The sequence below is a fragment of the Podarcis pityusensis genome, assembly GCF_964106645.2.
Source record: "Podarcis pityusensis genome assembly, chromosome: 1".
Taxonomy (NCBI): Eukaryota; Metazoa; Chordata; class Lepidosauria; order Squamata; family Lacertidae; genus Podarcis; species Podarcis pityusensis.
In genome coordinates, this window is record NC_138028.1 from 32,874,619 (window position 1) to 32,897,265 (window position 22,647).

A 22,647-nucleotide genomic window follows, 5' to 3' on the forward strand; every position below is an offset into this window, starting at 1 on the left:
AGGATGCTCAGTTGAGACACTGTCAGGAGAAAATGGAAGAGTGTGCTTTCGGAAGGAAAGTCAAACCATTGGAGAGTTACAGCGCCAGCTGTGGCTGTAGAGAAGGATACAAGAGAGACATGCCTTGTTGCAGCTGAGGCAGAAGGTGGTGTCGGTTTTGCTGCTACAGATGCACCATGGCGTTTCTTCTCTCTGCGCTCCTCCCAGTGGTCATTCCTTGTCTGGTCACTGCTGTGGATACATGACTTGACTATCTGTCTCCAGGCACTGCAATTGTCTGCAAGGGATTCCCACACAGCAGGGTTAATGTTGCCATCCTTCATGCCATGTTTGCAGGCATCTTTGTAATGCAGAGTTGGTCTGCCAACAGTCCTAGGACTTGAAGCCAGTTCCCTGTACAGCACGTCCTTGTGGATCCTGCCATCTTCCATTCTGTGTACATGACCAAGCCAGCGCAGATGTCACTGGGACTGAAGTGCAAACAAGCTGGGAATGTGGGCTTGGGAGAACACATTTTTGTTTGAGACTCTGTCCTGCCATGTGATGTTCACAGCACATGTGAAAGGCATCAAGGTATTTCTCCTGGCAGGTGTAAGTTGCTCGCTTCCATAAAGCAGCATGCTCAACACCCACAAGTCCAGGATATATATCTTAACATTCCTGTGTTGTGTATAAATTGTCGTCTAACTGGAAAACCTGTTTATTTGCCACTTGGGTAAATACCACAATATGCTAAGACTTCACAGTGATATATTTTAAAGCTAACAACATGTCTTGGAATTAAAGCTCTCAATAATTACTAAATCTTAACAGTATTCCCTATATGACACCTATTGGAATCAATTAACTGCCTGCAAAAAATCCATTTTATCTTACTGGACCAGATAAATACAGTGGTACCTTGGGTTACATACGCTTCAGGTTACATACACTTCATGTTACAGACTCCGCTAACCCAGAAATATTACCTTGGGTTAAGAACTTTGCTTCAGGATGAGAACAGAAATTGTGCTCTGGCAGTGTGGCAGCAGCGGGAGGCCCCATTAGCTAAAGTGGTGCCTTCAGGTTAAGAACAGTTTCAGGTTAAGAACGGACCTCTGGAACGAATTAAGTACTTAACCCAAGGTACCACTGTATATTCTGAAAGAAAAAGAAAAGAATTCTGGTTTACCTGAAGTAAAACGACCTATTGTTTTGCCATTGTTGGGTGAAAGATTAATGACCATCACTAAGGGGACCATCACTTATTAGCTATCAAGCCTAAAAATACATATTTTAATTTTTGTTTTGGGGTGCTATTTGCTCCCTGCCAGTTCAAGTTTTAACATTATTTCATTGGTCACAATATCAGTTTATTTACTCTGCATGTTATCACTGCATGGTTCCCAATGTAAACACTTCCGCTGAATGCAGCATAGCTGTTTGTGTGCTGAAGGTAAACTAATGCTTTGGTATGGAATTGAAGGGGAGGATGTTAGGATCCACTATTCAGGAAGAACTTTCTGGGTCATGACCTTTTCGTAAGCTGCTTGGCCTCTGGGGCATTGTTAAGGGGTGGCCCAGAGGGACAGAACCCCCTGCTCATTTGAATGGGGCCCTAGATTTCCTGCCTTTCACCCCCACTTAAAAATAAATAAATAAAAGTTTGCTTACAGGGTGGCTTTACTTCTGAAGATCTGCCGCAAGTTTGCATCTATGCATATAAATCAGCATATGCAAATTTTATGCAGATTTACACCATGGACCTTTGTCTCAAATCTTTAAGGCACCGAGCAATACCCAAAAAGCTTCTGACACTCTCTGTGTACTCCTGGGAAGGTGAATCTTTAGTACAGGCATGGCTTTTTCAAAGAGGAAACATGTAAAGGGGTAAAGGAAGTAACCCTTGTCAACTCAAGTTTTGTTTTTGGGCTGAAATAAGTCCCCTGTCAAAGCCACACACTTTCTGAGATTGTTAAAAGTTCTGGGATAGACATGGAATCAGCATCGTGTGCTAAAATGGTAAACTATTAAGATCGGTTTACCAAATTTAGATGTAGGGCACACAAGATTACTTTAATGGCGAGATCTGGGATGTGGGAGAAAGAAGGGAGCTAAGATTTTAGAACAAGAGAATATACTATGGAGGAGAAGAATGTCAGCAGCTTGCCTCATCAAGTACTGACAAATGGAATGTGAGAACTGCTCCTTAGATGAAAGGAGGCAGACGGAACAATTCAACTAATGGGATCACATTGAGCTAATGGGATCACTCTGACTTGCTTGGCTTCTGTGGGCATATGTCAAAATGCTAATGTTATTTTAAGGTAGTTTCTTTTATTTGTATATTCACTAGCAGTCGGCCATGACAGGTTTGGAGAATTTCGAGGCAGTTAAAACACATCCACATACTTTAAAAGTTGTAGGACAAAAAAAGCTAACTCCCTGAAAAGAGAAAAAGAGGATGGGGGTAGGGGTGGGTGGGAGTGAAGCAGATGCATGCACACAGAAGCCAGGCCCCTTTCACTAGTTCTCCACTAAAACCCTAGGCTTAAACTCCCCTCAGTCTGAAAAACAACAACAAAAAACCTCCTTTGAGGGTTTGGACTGCTTGAAAAGTGAGCAAACCTGCTGCTGAAAAAACCTTTTTTTAAAAAAAACAACTTTAGCAGGCTGACACGAAGCCTGACCTGAGGTATGCAAGCAAAGCAGCTTGCAAAGCCCACCAAGTACAATGGAGCCAACTTGCTCCTAAAGCACCTTTAGGGTGGCAGCCTTAGCATGCATGCAGAGAGCAGTGTTTTTCCGGTATTCCCATCATGCTGTGCTGGTATTTTTAAGCTCAAGTGATGAGTGCGAGTGGAGAAAAAAGTGTTTCTGGAACTCGACGCCTCTCCGTTCCTGCCCACTTCCTGTACTGTGGGTGCTTCTTAGGATTATAAAAGTCATGAACCACAATTCAATTAAGAAAATGGTTGCATAATACAACTTGGATTTTGCACAACTGTGGCAAGTTTCCCTGTTTCTGATTTATGTAAATAACAGAACCTTCCGACACCAGAATTCCTGGCATTCGTTTAATTAACTCCTTTAAACAACCAATCACTTAAAAACCTTTCTATCTCTTAACAGCACACATGTAGGGGTATCTCCTCAGAAGCAAATCCCACTGAGTTCAATAGGCCTAACTGCCATAATGCAGGATGTATGGTATAAGCATATATGGCTTATACAGATCCTGGATTCTCACCAGCCACTATCATCACTTCCTGGTACGGATGATTCCACACTTTGGCCACCATATTTTGAAGCTGGTTCGCAAGCTATTCAGAGTCACTCGTTTCAAAAATTCTTACACCCAGGACATTTCTCTGTAGGAGGGTTGGCATGAAATCAGCAGGTAAATTGTCCTGATCTTATATACCAAACTGCTACAAACATAGCTAATAAGAAGCCGCAACTGATTATAGTTTCCCAGCCTGCAACACAAAACAGACATACAAGTGAAAAAATGGCATCCAATGTTGTCAGATGCTAATCCTACACTCTCCCCATCACCCCCGTTTCTGTGTACCATCTGCAAGAAGTTGTATGTAGAGCAAATGCTTTCTTCTTTATAATTTTGTAAATCTGGCTACGGTCACTAAAATCCTGTGAAACGTAACATCTTAGAGAGGCCATTCAGTAAAAGCCCGGGGTCACTGAGCTCCGCCCTGGAAACCTAAAGATCTGATAAGATTACTTGTATTATCTACAACATCATTAGCTTTAATACTACTAGTGGTTAAACATAGATAAGCTTTTGAGATACTATTGTTATATTCTATCTTGTAACAGTGGGCAACCTATTGTGACTTCACACTGGTCTGCTTCGAAACACTGCTCTTCTTTCTTACGATTATCCTCTCAAAGAACAGGCTAAAAAGAACTTAAAGAAGCTTTTTCTGGTGCAAGTAAATGAAATACCACATAAAAACCAATATGAGCAAATCTGAGGTTCCTACCCCACAACTTGAAGTTGAAAACAAATTGCCCAACCAGGGGAAACAGGAAAAAACAACCATCTATCATATATACATTAGCAAAGAGACCTGCAGTACCTTAAAGACTAACAAATTTATCGTGGTTTGTGAATTTGTGAATTCGAGTTGACTTCATCAGCTGCATGAAATGTAAGTTGTCAGATATACATGATTAGGGTGAGGGGAGAAAGAAATGTAGAGACGATGACAATTACATCAAAAGTTAAATGCAGCTAAATTTTGTGTACATTCACAAATCAGTGTTGCGGATGATGCAGCATTCCTGCAGTGGTAAAATAATTAATACTAGCAGTAAAATAATGATGTGGCAAAATGCATTAATTGATCACACAACTTAATGTAGCACAAATAATTTATGAGGTACACTAACAAATTTTAAATCTGCTAAACACTTCAAAGTACAGTGGTACCTCAGGTTACAGACACTTCAGGTTACAGATGCTTCAGGTTACAAACTCTGCTAACCCAGAAATAGGACCTCGAGTTAAGAACTTTGCTTCAGGATGAGAACAGAAATCGCACGGTCGTAGCGGGAGGCCCCATTAGCTAAAGTGGTACCTCAGGTTAAGAACAGTTTCAGGTTGAGAATGGACCTCCAGAACGAATTAAGTTCTTAACCCAAGGTACCACTGTACACTGATTGCTACTCAATTGTCAGTGTTAATTAATAAATAAATATTTAAATGTTTTCCTAGTTCAAATGGCAGGAAAATGCAGACCTTATGACCTCTTGGAGTGCTATGTGGTGAGTTCCCACAACACAAGATTATTCTTTAATACCCATTTACAGGAGCCAAATACAATAACTTCTTTATAATTAATTAAATGTGATAATACCAACTATTGGTATATCTGTCGAAACATTTTAATGTCTTGCAGAGGAGGTGGTAAGATTTTCTCTCTAAGGAAAGCCCAAAAGTGCACCAGGCCCTTCCCTGTCTTTTGGAATTGGCATTGAGGGGTAGGAAACCTGTAGCCTTCTAGGTGTCATTGGACTCCAATTTCCACCAGCTCAGAGATTATGCGATATGCAGTCCAACAATACCTGGAGGCTCCCCATCCTGGCATATGAAATGGGAAGGAACTCAAAAGTCAGTCAGTTCAATCAATCCCTAGCTGTGAAGAAGGAAGAACCTTTCATATTTCCACCCAGCCCTAAATCCACTCAAGTGCCTTACAGTGCAGTCCTATTCATATCTATTTAGAGGTCCCACCAATTTCAATGAAACTTACTCTCAGGTCTGCAGCCTAAGACTCACCAAGGATTTTGGCAGTTTTAGGGGAGGATTCACGAGATGAAGCGGTGCTCAACCCAGGCACGGAAAAATTCAGTTTTGGGTCCCAGCACAGGGTGGAGGACAAGCATTCACAAGAGAGAATCAGTGGGTAGAGGAAGAGTTACAAACCCTCCTGCCAATTCACTCTTGTTAGTGTGACCTCCCATCTCTCCATTAGCATTACAAAAGAAGCACAGGGTTTGGAACCCCACGTTCCTCTTAGAAATTCCTCTTAGAATTTCGAGTTCTGCCCTAACCAATCTCACTAACAGAAAAACATTTAAAACCCGACAGGAATAAAAACACCTTCCTGTCTGCATTGCTCAGAGGAGGACTAAAAGTCTTCTACCCTTCACTGTTACTCCCCACCCCTTCCCCCAGTCACAGAACATCTAAATGTGTATTTTGCGCTGAAATATGTATTAAATTAGGGATTTAGTACAAGAACACTGATAAAAGAACAGAACATAGGATTGGCAGGACCAAGACCTAACCGGTTTTTTTTTGTATAGCCAGAACACCACCAAAAACTAAAATGCACAAAAGGACATCACAAGTGGATACTGACTTAAAAAACAAACAAAACCAAAACCCTAAGCAACACGCTTGGCAATTCCTTCCTTTTTCTTTATCTCATTTAAATTGTGTGATATCAAGTTGCACTGGGTTAGGTTCTTTCATATGAAGTGAATAAATCGAGACATATCACATTGTGTCCCACGGCGCAGAGAAGGTAAACAAAGACCTCTTCTTTATGGCAAAGCAGAAAAAGATAATTCGTTCCCCGCCTTTAGCCTCCCACCCTGTACACATCTGATGGGTCTTTTGTGGAGAAGGCAATTTGAAGCATAAAAATGAGACTGTCAAGCCCAGATACCTTTTCCATTCTGAATGATGGAAAAATCTATGTCACACACACTGCTAGTAAAAATGAGAATTGCTTGCTTGCTGCTGCTGCTGCTGCTGCTGTTGTGTGTGTGTGATTATTGCATCAGGTACAATATTCATTTGTATATTTCATATTCACCCCCAAACTGGTATGAAGAAAAGAAAATAGAATATTAAACAAGGAACTTAATATTAAATGAAATCTGAATAGTTACATGGGCAGGCTTGAAACCTTTCTTAGTTTCTTGAAACCTTTCTTAGTTTCTATGTGTGTACAGAAGTCTGCAGTTGAGTAAGGGAGGGATATAAAAAACACAATTCTATTTAAAATAGTTTCTTTAAAGCAGGTCTTGCTTGGCACATGGAAATGTCAGATCTGCATGTGAAAACAAAAAAATAATAATACGTAAGAGACAACAATAAGATATAATTTTTTTCTTGCTGGTAATAACTGGGGGGGGGGGGGGAATCATAGTGTTTCATCCAGACTTGGCTATACTGAAGAGTAGACCCATTCATTTCAAAGGGGTCTACTGTAGGTATGACTAACAGAATAATCCAACCCCCAACAGAGCTGGGTTGCGCAGAGGCACCTCTCCGCTCAGCTGGCCTCCTGCCAACTCCTGAACATGTGACTGGGCGGCACCTTGGTGGGCTTTACACCACACCAGACAGCTGAAATCCTCAAAATGGGGCATTGGGATCAGGACTGAGGTAGCCCAGGATCTGCTGAATGCTGAGCCAGTCACACTGCTGTTGCACAGTAGAATCAGGCCTGATCCGGACCCAATCGCTGCATCCTGCCCTCCACCTTCTGCTGGGGCTGCCATAAGGGTCTGGGATGCCAGCAGTGGGTGGGGTTTTAGAGTGTACCCTAAGACTGGCTACAACTCATAGTACAACAGGTAATGAAAGGCAATTCAGAAGAAGAAGAAGAAAAGTTTGGATTTGATATCCCGCTTTATCACTACCCTAAGGAGTCTCAAAGAGGCTAACAATCTCCTTTCCCTTCCTCCCCCACAATAAACACTCTGTGAGGTGAATGAGGCTGAGATACTTCAGAGTAGTGTGAATAGCCCAAAGTCACTCAGCAGCTGCATGTGGAGGAGCGGAGAAGCGAACCCAATTCACCAGATTACAAGTCTACTGCTCTTAACCACTACACCACACTGGCTCATTAGGACTTTAGCACAACGCTTTACTTGGCTTCTTCACCATACCAAAACCATTTGTGTTTAGGCACCATATTAAAACTTGACCTCCTCTAGTGGTATTATCAACTTTTCTATATTGATACTGACTCTTCTGCAATCGTACTATTTAACTGGGGATGATTTGACACACTTTATTACGATTGTTTTCCATGTTTTATTTTGCAAGCTGCCTTAGAAATCTTAAGGCTGTAAGGCAGGATAAAAATGGTTCTACAGAAACACATTTCTATCACTTCAAAAAACATAAAACAATACGAAGTCCATGAGTGTCCCAACGGAAGGCTCTTTGATCCAGTGGAACCAAAAAGGGAGGAGAAGGTGATTTTCTCAGATTCACCCTTTCTCCCTCAGCTTTCTGCATCATCTACCATGTTTTCTCAAAGGGTCCTCCAACCCACTTGAGGAAAGTTAACGGGAGGCACAGGGGGGCCGCAGAAGGAAGGGGGAAAAAACTCCCTTCCCATACCCACCAACATAAGCCTCCATTGGACCAAGCAGCCTTCTATCAGCAGAAGGGCACAATTGGATACCACCCTATCTGTTTAACAAATTAAGAAATACCAGGAAACTGTTACTGCCATTATTGGTTCCTGTCATGGCAGTAATTTATAGTTCTACTCCCTCCTTCTCTTATATCCCTCTTATTAGACTGGAGGGCCTGCAGTTAGGGATTGATGTGCATTTTTATTTATATTAAATACACACTAAGCACTTCACAAATAATAAATGATGACGTCCCTGGACATCTCTCTCCTTGCTAATGGGTACTTTTTGCAGACAGTGAAAATGTTACCTGTGAAAGGCAACATGATGGAAGTTTTAGGTGCCCAGGCTTTTTATGTCAGAAGGGCACTGAATCTTCTGAAAAATGTGATTGGATAAATCTTAACATATGACTTGGAGGTCCTTCCAGACCTTTGCTATTTACACTTTTAAAATAAAACCCCCAAACCCTATGATGAAGCGTGTCCTTTCTTCTTCAAGAGAACACTCCCCCCCCCCCCCCGATTTTGGAAAGCCAGTTCCCAGCTACCCTCATACTCACAAGTCTGGTTCGGTTTTCAGTGGTGGCCCTTGAGTTCTGGGAGAGAAAGCAAAGAGACCACATTCTGAGAAAGGAAATTCTGTGATGTTTTAAATGTTTTCCTTTCCCAACTTGAATATTAGGGGCAAATGTTATTAGAGCAGCATTAAAAAGTAAAGGTACCCCTGACCATTAGGTCCAGTCGCGGACGACTCTGGGGTTGCGGCGCTCATCTCGCTTTATTGGCCGAGGGAGCCGGCGTACAGCTTCCGGGTCATGTGGCCAGCATGACTAAGCCACTTCTGGCGAACCAGAGCAGCGCATGGAAACGCCGCTAGAAAGCAGCATCTTCCAGGGAAAAAAGAAGATGGGGTGGGGAGGGGGCCAGTGCAAAGTACGTACCAGTCTAGATTGGGAAAGCAGTGCCAAAATGTCAGTGCAAAGCTCATTTTCCTTAATAAAATGGGAGGGGGCCAGCCAGCATTAAGCACACTTTTAAAGAAGAATAACGAATGCAATCATGTGTAGATTGGCCATTAGAGAGTCAATGATGATTCAAGCAAAGCTGACAGGTGTGTAAAAGCTCAAGCCGCTTGCGACTGGAGACCCCGGGGAAACAGGGACTTAAAGAACTTGGGATTCATTGGATGTTTAATAGTAGAAAATAGAGAAGAGGAAGTGGGCTGAATGAAAGGACTGGGTATGGGAAGGAGTTAGAATTTATGTCCCATAGTGCAGCAGGAAGAGGAAGTGACTTGGCAAATTTTAAGTAAGTGAATACAGGAGGTGCTGAAAGAGACCGAAAGGTGAAAGGAGGAAGCAGGATATATTTGGTTTTCGGTTGTTGTTTTTTACTCTTGGCATCTACTGGTCTGGGAAGGCTCCTGCCTGGACAATTATCAATCAGATAAACTAACCTGTTTATCAAGCCTCTTTTTAAGGGCGTAGATCTGGTCAAAGGTCTTGAATAATGAGGCCACTCACAGGCTGTTTTTTCCCCTTAAAAATAAAATAAAATTTAAGAGCCTCCACCCTGAGTGTTCCCCATAGTTCTACAATATATGCAGTTGGAATGTGAGTATTTCTTTACAGATTTGGGCATAAGGGAGATCCCCTGATCTCAGGTGCTGGAGCCACTAGCTACAAAGGATACAGTGAAACTTTGCAACCTGCAGGGATCCATAAAATTTTAACAGTCCTCTGTCCATGCATACTCTCTCTCTCTCTCTCTCTCTCTCTCTCTCTCTCTCTGTGTGTGTGTGTGTGTGTAAGTGGTACTTTTCTTGCTATAGGAAATGGAAATAAAGTTAGAACTTTAAAATGCACTAATTTTAAACATACCTGTGGCATTTATTGCCCCGGGAAGAAAAGAAATAGATATGATGGTTTGGACCCACAAACCACCGACGGAACTCCACTTCCAAAACGTCCTCCCTGTTGCAGCCCCTTGCACACATGCACACACCCCTTAGGACCCTTGTGAAAGGTGTGGCACATGGTGCAAGCATCTGCAGATGGGGGCGGGGAGTTGGCAGCAGTCATGAAGCCCCTTGAGCAAGGGGAAGTGCCTTCTACTTACAGAATCATAACATTGTACAGTTGAAGGGGACCAAGAGAGTCATCTAGTCCAACCCCCTCCACTTGTGTGATGGCCCTCTGGAACCAACACAATGAAGACCAGGCCCAAGTCTCTTAACCAACTTATAACATATAGGCATGAAACACAGAAACATGACCAAGGATGAAAAATTTTCTTTATCCACCTTTAAGCCTTCTTAAAAAATAAAATAAAGCTATAATATGCTGGCACACCTTTATTTCAAGAAGACTCTTACTTTTGTATACAGTCATATCTTGGTTTTTGAACACTTAGTTCTCAAATGTTTTGACTCCGGCGCAAACCCCAAAGTGACTGTTCCAGTTTGCAAACTATTTTTGGAAGCCGAACATCCAACAGGACTTCCGCGGCTTCCGATTGGATGGAAGAGCTTCCTGCAGCCAATCGGAAGATGCGCTTTGGTTTCTGAACGTTTTGGAAGTCGACTTCTGGAACGGATTCCGTTCCGACTTCCAAGGCACGACTGTACTTTACTTTGGTAAACGTTTTGGTTTTTTATTACATAGGAGAATGAATTTTTCCCAGTACCGACCCAGCCTTTGCACAACACTCGGGTTTTTATGATTTGCATTAATCACCACCTCAGGAATACAGTGGTTAGAAAATTAGAACAGTTTAACTGGCAACATTGTAAGCAACATTGTAACTCCTAACTGTCATGCAAAGTTTTGTTTCAGGAATGATTTTCAGGTATTGAATCAGGCTGAATGGCACCTTGTCCTGAGTCACAACACAAAGAAAGAACTTGCCTGTCTTCATTCCCAGCCAACTTTTTCTTGGCTCATGAGCCTGAGGTAGATTCCTTTCTGTTTTTCTCCACCCCCACTTTTTCCTTCTTTAGATTAAATAGGTTTTTATTATTTTGGGGGGCAACCCCATGGTGTTTTTTAAAAAAGGAATAAAAAGAAGAATCATCAAATAGAAATACAGCAGTCTCTGGATAAAAATATGCTCAAGGAACCATTGTGTGATTATAAGAAATCTTTCCTCATTGAAATGGCTTTGAACTTCCATGCTACAACAGTTGTGAACAACCTCAGGTCGAGGGTTCCTTTACTGGGCCTACCTCCAGTGGAGGTCGGCCTCCTTCCACATCAGTGGGCATCATGAGCCCACTGGCAGGGCTGGTCAGAGGGGAAGCAAGAAAAGGACAAGAGTGCAGAATTGGGGAGGCACTGATCTGGATACTGGGGAAGGGCCAGTTGGGTTTGTAGGGGAGAGGCCGGCCCCAGTGACATCAGATGCCCTGACCAGCACCTTAGAGCTGCCTGACTTGTCTCTTGGCTTGTAACTTTGATACATTTTTTCTTGTCCTATATAGTTTCTCCCTAAAATATCCATCTGATAAACTGAATTCAGGGATATTATTACCCTGACCCTTTTCTCGCTTTTTGTATTCCTAGGAATAATAACACAATAGGGAAAAAAATCACATTTCATTGGACATTGCTTTTTCAGTAATATAAATTACATTACCTGTAATAAATGCGAAGGGTCTGGAGCTCTTCTTCTAGTTCTTTATATTGTTGAACAGCTGCCTCTCTTTCTTGTTGCATAGCCATCAATTTTTCCTACAAAGAGAAAGCCAGTTTAATTTCCCCCCTTCCAAGAGGCCAAAATAACAAAAAAAATTATTTTATACACAAAAGTTGGCATTGTGTTCCATGCAAATGCCTTGAAGAGTTCACTGGGGCTTATTCAGGTAAGTGCCTTTCAGGTAAGTGCCTGCAGGATTCAATCTAGAGGCCTGCTAGATCACACTAAAGGCCTATCCAGTCTAGCTTACTGTTTCCAACAGTGGCCAATTAAATGTACCTGAGAAGCTCACAAACAGGACATGATTGCAATGGCAGTTTCCTGCTGGTGCTCCCAGCAATGGATATGCAGAGGCATACTGCAGAGGTGGCATATAAGCATAATGGCTAGTAGACCACCTTGGATGCATTAGCAGGAATGAGGAATATAAATACAACCAATAAATAGTTGTTAATTGAGCTGTTGTCCTCAACAATTCATTCTAACTATTCTTTTTTTAATATAATCTAGCAAAGAGATCTCAGGAAAAGCTTGGCAGTCAGTGCAAATGTTGTAGCAGAGGTGTCGGATGCTGTAGGCCAGGCATGGTCAAACTTGGCCCTCCAGATGTTTTGGGACTACAACTCCCTAGCTAACAGGGATGATGGGAACTGTGATCAGGGATGATGGGAACTGTAGTCCCAAAACAGCTGGAGGGCCAAGTTTGGCCATGTATGCTGTAGGCTATTAGCAGTCTAGCTCACTGAGTTACAGACTATGTTGCAGTAATCCAGACTCTAGGTTACCATTACATGAACTGTGCCCCAAAGCCAAACAAAACCAATGTAGCTGCTGTAAATTTAATACAATAAGCTCCAAGCTTATTCCACTCAACAACCTGGAAGCCTCATTCTATAACAACCAAAGTGTCCAAACATTTTTCAAAGGCAATCTCGCCTAGAGCATTCTTGTGTCCTGTCTGGCTGTGAAGTATGCAAAAAATGCCATGGCTAAATCATTGTATCTGTGGGTTCATTTTCACACAGCACTCTTTCAGGCATTTACCTTATCAGGCATTTACCTTACCAGATGCAGTATCTCACAATAATTTTGCTAGGATAGCCCTACTGTTAGGTAGAGTGAGCTGTTGCTATAGGCAGCAGGTGAGGACAGAGTTATCTGCCATGCAGCCTGTCTCCCTGTGCCTCAGGTATGGTGGGCCTCTACCTCATCTCCTTGGTTGAAGTATGATTCAGCTACCGGCCTAGTCAGCTTTTCTACAGGGCACCATCTTATCCTTCATCCCCAGACAGCAAAATGTACTGAGCCAGCCTTGCAGCTCTGAAACAACACCATACTAAGCAGAGGATGAGGTAACAATGCACGCCTGGCCAAGGAATTTGCTCTAAAACTCAAGGTGCTTGCTTCCTCTGTTAAAGGTGCACAATGGCATTTACTCTGCTTCCATGAACAGGCAAACAGTTGATTCCTGGAATTAAGCAGTTAAAATTCCATTTGCAGGTTGAGCCATTTATGTGTTGAACCTTTTAGGCTCACAGATATAAAACCACAAAAGAATGTTAGCCAAACCAAGCTATTTTTTATAATTATACTGTACCGTTTGTGAACCAATCTTCTTAAATATTGGGGAAAACATGCCTGAATCAAAGTAGGTGGGTTGTTCCAAGAGGCCAATAATTAACATCCTTGACAATTTTCAGTGTACTGTGAACTGCAATTGAAACGTAGACTGGAAGGAAATGTTTGTAGCAGACACACCCACTCAACAAGAGATTACCAGTTCGATTCTTTAGAGAGGTATCACACCTGATATCCTTTTAGGATAAAGGTCAGGAGATGTAGGTCTGGATTCTCCTTTCACTTAAACCCATACTGGTCTGGTACTACTTCACAAGATTAGCTTCTAGTTTATTGCAACATAAGAGAAGGGAGAATTGACGTAAATGGATTCAAGGCAATCAGTCCCTGAGAAAGAGGGAAAAATAATAATACTAGGCTTGCAGTTAATCTCCTGAGTATAATGTGTAGGATGGGAGCCGAATTCTGGTAAGGCAGAGACAATAGCAAACATTCCAATCTGGGATTTAGGTGCCTGCTACCTGTGACAGAAGCCCAATCCTCACTAAGGTGGTAAACCTGTGTCTTGGTTGTAGCATCTCAGATGGAGAGGGGGACACATACAAATACAAATAAACCAGCATGATAAAAATCCATGCATACAGAAAATTAGATGTTACGAAGCCGGCTTATTCCTGATATCTAGGGCTGTATATTTATTGTTATCATATGGAGCACAATCTTGCGAGCCCCCACTTCCTTTCAGTTTAGCATTTCAATGAGCTGGAGGAGAAGACTATCAATGGTTACTAGCCATGATGGCTATGGTCTACCTCCATAGGTGGAGACAGCAATGCTTCCAAGCACCAGTTGCTGGAAACCACAGAAGGGGAGAGTGCTCTTGTGCTCATGTCCTGCTTCCTGGTTTATCACAGGCCTCTGGTTGGCCACAGAGAGAACAGGATGCTGGATGATATGGGCCATTGACCTGATCCAGCAGGCTATTATTATGTTCTTAAATCTTATCTGGGAAGTTTGCACTGCAATAAAATAGCTGGCTAGCAAATACCATTCTCTCATTTGCCATGTATTTATATGCCAGATTTTTGACCTCCCTTTTTGTCTCGCGTCAATAAAGAGAAAGAGAGACAGAGAAAGGCCCTGCCATTAGTCTTACAAAACTAAAAAAGACAAGACACACAAGAAAGGGGGAGTGAGAGAAAAAGGCAGAAGCGAGAGATCAGTTTATCAAGGCCAAAACAAAGTGATGATGTATAATGATTTATACCCAGTTTCAACCAGGTTGATCTTTCCTGACTGGTGTTCTTGCTTGAATAGCAGTTGATAATTCTTTTGGCCAGTGGCGTGGGGCAAGGTGCTTTCCCCCTGTGCTTCTGTAATTCCAGGGCAACAGGTATATGAGACTACAGGCAAATTCTACATCAACCGAGATATTTTTGGTAATGTCATGGGCAGAGGACACCCATCAAAAGTAATCAACTTAATCAAGTCATGTCCATTGATTTCAGTGGGAATACTTTGAATGTCATTTGGAACTTTGAAATGTGACAGCAATATGCAGTAGTCTACTAAGAAAGATTTTAATGGATATGGTATTTTAGGAAACCTAAAGAACAATGTTGTTTGCCTAGAATTGCAGTGCTGGAAAGAATCTCAAGGATTATCCAGTTCAACCCCTACCACACTAAGACAGGAATCATTATACCTTAAGAAGCTCTGATAACTGTTTATCTAAGGCCTTCTTTAAAAAGCTCATTGACAAGTTTCTATGACTTAAATCCTCCAGTTAGAAACCTTTGTTTAACATTTAATCTAATCTACTGTCATTCTTGTAACACTGTTGCCTCTCCTTGGCAAAACAACAACAACAACAACAACAACAACAACAACTGCTTTCTAATTTGCTTATACTGAAGAAATGAACCTATGCTGCCAATTCTTGTAGTAGACCAGTATGAAGTAAGCAGCACATAAGCGGCACACAAAACACTACCAAACCATTCTACGTTCTAAATCTTATATTAATAATCCAATAATCCTTGTTCTCTCAATTTTTGGATTATTAATATAAGATTTAGAATGTAGAATGGTTTGGTAGTGTTTTGTGTGCCGCTTATGTGCTGCTTACTTCTAGTTTGCTTATGGCAAATGTTTGAAAACTACTTTGTCCCCATAATCTCTTCCCTAGGTCCAGTATTAGGAATGCACCAGATATTATGCAGTTTTGATTTTTGAGCTGAAAATGGAGGTTTTAGAGGGATAGAGGCTACCTGAGCCTCAAGCAACAACAATGGATCCAGAACTACCCCCAAGGTATGTATCTAGTCCATCAGAGGGAGTATAACGCCATCAAGAACAGGCACCCCCCCATCCGTAAGGTCTAGGGAACCAACCACTAACAGTGCCTCAGTCTTATCTGGATTGAGCTTCAGTTTATTGGCTCTCATCCAGGCCATTATCAAGGCAAAACAACGGTCCAGCATATCCGCTGCCACACCTGCAGATGTAAAGAATGCTTCCCCTTCCAGAACTACAATCCCCAGAGTTCCCTGTAGAGAGGGATTGATTGTTGATCCTGGGAATTATAGCTCTGGGAGCGGAATAGGGATCTCTTAAGAGCTCTCAGCACTCTCCCCCCCCCATAACATTTTATTAATTTTCCACAATAACAAAAACAAAGCAAACAACAATAAAAACAAAAACAAAACAGATTGACTCCCCCCTATTCCCTTCCTTGGTTCCATTGTATATCAATGTACTACATGCCCGTTATAAAGTTTTAACCATTTGAGTTACTTATTGTCCAGTCATAATAAAATTACAAGTATTCTCAAAACCTTGCCAATGTATTAACCTGTGTACATTGCTTCTGTATATATGCAATAAAGTCCTTCCATTCTTCCTTAAATTCGTTGTCATCTCTTCCTCTTAATTTCACTGTCAGTTTTGCCACTTCAGCATATACCGTTAATTTAACTTGCCAATCTTCTTCAGCTGGGACACTTTCTTCTTTCCAAGAGCTCTCAGCACTCTTAACAAACTACAGCTCTATGATATGAATGTAGCCTTAGCCCACATTGAATATAACTACTGTTGCATACAATGCATTTTTTAAAATAAAAAAATCCTATTTCTTTTTCGTCCTGTTTAGTGGCAGCATGTCTTTGGCACCACTTTCCCCCTTGGCTTCTTTACTTTATGCTTCCTGAATTAAAAGCACTGGTGATGATGGGCATTCAAGGAATGCACACTGAATAGGGTGTCTGAGAGATAGTGGCATCTCCTAGGACACAGAGAGAGGTTTTGGCCAAAAGCAGAAAATGGAACATCCCAGGGCAAACTAGTAGATTATGCTGTCTTGAAGATGAAAGAAGTGTGCTTTAATGTCAAAGGTAAATACTTTCTCTTTTCAACATTATGATTTTTATTCACAGGATCTGCTTAGGCATTCTTGGGTACAGATACAGTGGTACCTCAGGTTAAGAACTTGATTCTTTCCGGAGGTCTGTTCTTAACCTGAAACTGTTCTTAACCTGAAGCACCACTTTAGCTAATGGGGCCTCCCGCTGCCGCTGTGCTGCCGCTGCACTATTTCTGTTCTCATCCTGAAGCAAAGTTCTTAACCCGAGGTACTATTCCTGGGTTAGTGCAGTCTGTAACCTGAAGCATATGTAACCTGAAGCATATATTTTATATATCTATATCTATATCTATATCTATATCTATATCTATATCTATATCTATATCTATATCTATATCTATATATCTTATCTCCAAACTGTAATGTCTGGTTCAGGAATGAACCATTGCATTCTCATGATTCAGAGTTTTCATATTGCGGGGGGGGGGGGGCAGCGTCTTCTGATACTGCTCAGCTTTGTATTTAACAACTCACCTTGTTGCCATAAGCAACAAGGAATTCCATGCAGCCAAGTGACCGGGCTGGCAGAAGAGGGATGGATCATTCGCTTGCTTCTCTGCCAGCAAACTTGGTTTCTGTGTCAGCCATAAAGGAAGGCCAGACCTGTTGCTCAAAAGGAGAGGGCTCCCCTACAATATTAAGTGCACTCCTATCCATGTCTCTGAAGAAGTAAGTCCTATTGAATTCAGTGGAGCTTACTCTCATGTAAGTGGGGTTAGAAGAGCAGCCTTAAGCAATCAATAATTTTTCCTTGCCACAAATGTTGCTGCTCAAGTAGGAAATATTAATATTCTGATAGAAGTCAATTGTATGCATCTGTTTCCTCTGGATGATACATAATCAAGTCATGCAAATAGCTCATGACTTAGCACTCAGCTTCTTACAAAAGTAACTTCCAAAGCTTGCAGCAAAGACAGGAGCATGGAGAGCACTTGGAAAACCCTCCACTCCCCATTATTATTTTTTGGGCAGCCAGCAATTTAATTATGTTAGGGACATCTTAGATATTAGCTATTGAACATACTAGCCTCCAATTTACCAACGGAAACAAGAGCTCTTTTAGATCAGACCAAGAGCCAACCAGACGAACAACATCCCTGCCATTATTGCTAGTTCTCCATTTGCCACTCTTGCTTTGGCCACCCAGCACAATCATTTGCCAGCAGGAGGCAGCTCTCATGTTATCTATCAGATTATTATAACATGTCACAAAAAGATGCCTAACTCTGTTCCTAGCCATTCTGAAATGGCATGCGGCAACTGTTTTGCACAGCGTTGATTCTGTTAGCTGCCTTGAGCATGCTAATGGAAAGGTGGTGTGTCAAGCAAGGAAATAAATAAACAAATAGGAAGAAAAAGGAGAATTGTGAATTCATAGCAATGCAACATCTAAGGTTGTAAGATCTTGCTCTGTTAAAATAAATGGATGTTTTGCTTCTGTCTTGAGCAGACACATGACGGCTCCCTATTAGAGCAAAAAATCCTTATGATCCCTTAGCAACGATTTTGCCAAATTTACCCCTGCTTTTAACCACTTTTTTGCAATGATCTTGAAAGATGCCAATGAGAGCAAATATCAGCCGCTGCAAACCAAACTACCGTGTGCAAACCCGCAGTCTGTTAAAATCGAACTGTAAACTTTCCCCTACATGCCAATGCCCTTCTGCATTTGGAATCTTTGCCAATACTTTTGTTTTTGTTTGTTCAAAGGATCTCATCTGCTGTCACTGTGACTACCTTACAGTTCAGCTCCTGAACACCTGCTGAAGTGAACCTGTCACGCCAGAAATGTTTTGAAGGTTAGGCAATCTCCATTCAGTGAATGGCAAGCACTTGGGTCCTGTTTCCTCTCTACCTTTCAACATAACGAAAAGACAATTGGATAACTGACTGTACAGAGATATTTGCCAAGCGAAATGTTATTCCAGCAAGTTTAATCAAGTCATTTTGAATAGCAAAGAATGAGCGTATTTCTGGCAAAAACAAAATGAAAGTATTAAACAATTTACCAGATTGAATTGCAATATTGCGAGTCCATGAAAATTATTTCATCATTCTGCCCAGTCAATGAAATGGAAGAATAAATAATCTATAATATAGTCTTTACTTTCTTTGTACCTTAAGTGTGGGACATTACTGATGATTTGTGCAATTTCAATACCCGTACCCAATGAAATACTAGATCAATGGGTACTTAGTATAGTAATGACTGGCTTGAGTCCCATTGATTTCCCCCAATTTGCTGTGCTGAAAGGGGTTTGGATGGGGCAGAGGTGTTCTTCCACCTAACCCTGCCTGATTCTGCCCCTCTCCCCTCTGTTAGTGGGGAAGTCCTGCCCTATTGGAACCATGGAGGGAGGGGGAATCAATTCAGTTCACAATGATAGGTAAACCTACTACTTCACACATGTTGAGACCAAATATGCAAGCCAAGGCACAGCCATCCTACAAAATCTGCACTAATCTGAATTCTGTCGTGCAGTTCTCCAGACAAGTAATATGGTAAAAATAAATAAATACATGTATTACAATAAAATGCATATATTTGTGAAGACAGCATAATAAATGCTTTCTATTAGGCCAAGTTGCTTTGCAAAAAGGTGTATATGTTCATGAGGACTTTTTCATTATTAAAAAAATTACAGACTGATGTGGAAATGTGGAAAACTAAACTTAAGACTGGAAAAATGAGAAAGTGGGAGTAATCAAAATGGACAGATGCATCTAAAGGACATCGATGCACATCAACTGCTATAGCTAGGAACAGAACCTCCATATATAGAAGCAATAAAGGTAAAGGGACCCCTGACTTTTAAGTCCAGTCGCGGACAACTCTGGGGTTGCAGCGCTCATCTGGCTTTACTGGCCAAGGGAGCCTGTGTTTGTCTGCAGACAGCTTCCGGGTCATGTGGCCAGCATGACTAAGACGCTTCTGGTGAATCAGAGCAGGGCATGGAAACGCCATTTACCTTCCTACTGGAGCGGTATACCTATTTATCTACTTGCACTTTAACGTGCTTTTGAATTGCTAGGTGGGCAGGAGCTGGGAACGAGCAACGGGACCTCACCCCGTTGCAGGGATTTGAACCACCGACCTTCCGATCGGCAAGCTCTAGGCTCTGTGGTTTAGACCACAGCGCCATCCGCGTCCCTATAGAAGCAATATACCCCATAAATAAAGAGCATTTTGTCACTGTTTACAATTAAGCTTTAAGGGATGTTTGTTAATTGTTGTGGTATTATCTTTGTTGTTTACTGTCTTAGGCTCTTTGGAGGAATGGTGGGATAGAATAATTTTAAATAAAATACTACCAATGGAGGACCTTGAGGTCTCAAATTTTAGCGGTGCACTGTGCGATGATAAAATGTGGTGCCTCCCGTCTTCCATTCTACATCATTGTTGTGGAGTCCCTGTGGCGTTCCCAAGGCTCTACACCCCATAACCCACCTCTGACACTACTGCTACTTTTTTTTTATCTCTATACATTACTGAATCCATGCAGTGTTTAAAAACAATTAAGGATCCAGCACTTTGACTTGGACTTGGAAGCAGAAGCCAGTGCAGTTTTATAAGAAAGGGCAACATATGGATGATACGCAACCATAACCTGTGCATGAGTAGACCAATTGAAAATCATGGTAGATTCACTGAAATGGATGGGCTTAAGTTGCTTAGCTCCATCCAATGGGCTTATTCTGAGTATAACATAGCTGGATATTACACTGTGCTCTGAATGGCGCTTGGTCAACAATGGCCAAATGGAAGTCTTCAAAGACAGTCCGAGATATAACACATTAAAGCATAGCAGTCTAACTGGTAGTTATCAGGATGTGGACCACAGGAGCTGAGCTTCTCTATCCAGGAGAGGGCCCCCTTCCTGTTGAACTTCCAGCACTTACTTAAGACTTCCTTTCACTGTTTTTTGGGTGGGTTTTTTTCATTGTGGGAGAAGGTACTTCATGCCACAAATGCCATTTGAACACACTAAGAGAGAATTGGATTCAAAAGCACTCCAGTGCTGCAAACCTGATCTTTAAAGTGGAAAACACATAACAGCCACACACCCCAAGGATAGGTGAACCACCAGGATGTAATGTCCAGTGGCGAAAAATAGCTAAAAAGAAAGGAAATTGAAGTGAAAAAATGCTTCCCTCATGCGTTTACACCCAAAATCTCTGAGGTTTTCACATCCCCTTTAGGACTCAGTTGACTAGCCCTTGAGCACCATAGCTGTCAACTTTTCCCTTTTCTTGCGAGGAATCCTATTCAGAATAAGGGAATTTCCCTTAAAAAAGGGAAACATTGACAGCTATGTTGAGCACACAGCTCTTCTGTGTAATGCCAGGATGCAATTAGATCTGACAGTTGTCAGCCACAAAACAGGCCCTGCCAATTGCCTATAAAGCAGCAGTGATTTTATTTATTTATTTATATTTATTTTGTTTTTAGATATGATGTTGCCTGATGTGCTTAGCTTAGGAAGAAAAATTATTCACCTGATCACCAAATCCTGTTAACGACGAGGTTCAAATGTACAAAAGTTGCATCAAGAGGTGGGCACACAGCGACTTCTTTCGGAGGCTGCAACTTCTGTGACTCGTATCGCTTTGGGTTAGATTGCTACGGATTTTGGCTGTTACGCGGAACTCCGCAAATGCTTTTGATCCATTTTATCTTGCAACGTAGCAAAGAAATGTTGCAATAAGAAACACCAACAAAGATCCGAAAATCTTAAGCTCTGGATTACCATATTGTGTTCTCCTGCCATTCAATGCATCAGACAAAGGCCTTGGTGTTCAAAGTAAAAGGAAGGGAGAAAGGAAGGGGGAAGAAAAAGTAAGAAAGAAAGAAACTGGTCACAGAAAGTGCAGAACACAAAGTCAATAATATTCTTCCACATCTTTCCTCTTTTCACAGACTGGATGTTAAAAGAGTTGCAGCAATTAGGCTTTTGTTAATTACCAGCTGTTGAAACAGATGTGTTGACTGTCCTTATTAGCTCACAGCTGGGACAGGAGAACAACTGATGCTCACTAAAACCAACAGGCAGCTGTTTTGCAGTAATTATCTCCTATAAATAATACAGGTGATAAATGCAGTAAAGCTTGGTTGGGGAGTTTCAATAACAAAAGCACAGTTATTACATATATGTTCAATTTAAGTTTCAGATTCTCCCATCCTAAATATTTGTGCTGGCATACCTTCTTGGAAGGTTTATAATGTTACACTGTTGCAGCAGTTAGCATATTGCATTCTACCTAAACATGTATTTGCTGCTCCAGCAGGCCTCAAAATTCTCTCAACGTGGCGGCATGTGTGCATCAACTACAAACTTACAAGGATGGTTTGTTCTAGCTGCTTCTGTGTTGATCCAGAAAAAGTGAGATCCAAAGTAAGAAATATTACCTCTAATACTGAATTTTATTATGCTTGTGCAACAAGATTCAGTTTGAGTTTAACAAAACTCTGATGAAGTGTCCTGAGTGTCTTAAATGTTTGCCTACTCTTGTAGTACATTAACACCCCAGTAAAACATACCACATTACATCCCCTTCCTTTCTGTGGTAAATATATATTCTTCAAATGCCTATAATGGGCTTGCCGTGTCATATTTCTCTTGATTATATTTTACCATGATTTGGAATAGCCTTAAGTTGTATGTGTGTGAGAATTCACAAGTCATACAATATGAAATAAAAGCAATATATTCTAGGGAAATGAGCAAATATGTCTTTTCATCTCAGCACATTTGGTTCAGCGCCATAAACAACCAACTGCTTATTTAACTTACTTATTTTAAGACATATTTTTGACGTATACCAAAAGTGGAAATAATCTGAAATTTCTGACATCAAGTTGATAAATGTTACAACACAGGATACAATTTTCCAAATAAGCAAATGATGGAAATATGTATTTTTTCTACTGCTTAAAATTTTAAAATAACCTCATATCCAGGTAACAGTCAATGCTGAAAATCTGATAAAGTTGACATTCAGACATGAATGCTGTTAAACCTAAAGATGAATGTTATGAATGTAAAAAACAGAGGTGTCCCCACTTTTAGG

The 22,647-nt window shown here is 41.3% G+C and overlaps 1 protein-coding gene across 4 annotated transcripts in view; it reads right to left on the minus strand.

Moving 5' to 3' along the window:
* MIPOL1 (mirror-image polydactyly 1) overlaps positions 1–22,647 on the minus strand; it is a 191,921-nt gene that overhangs the window by 41,492 nt on the left and 127,782 nt on the right. For all 4 annotated transcript variants that reach the window (XM_080978774.1, XM_080978775.1, XM_080978776.1 and 1 more), the window contains one exon: positions 11,520–11,614. In XM_080978774.1, coding sequence (XP_080834900.1) covers positions 11,520–11,614 — 95 coding nt within the window. The remainder of the gene's footprint in view (positions 1–11,519; positions 11,615–22,647) is intronic.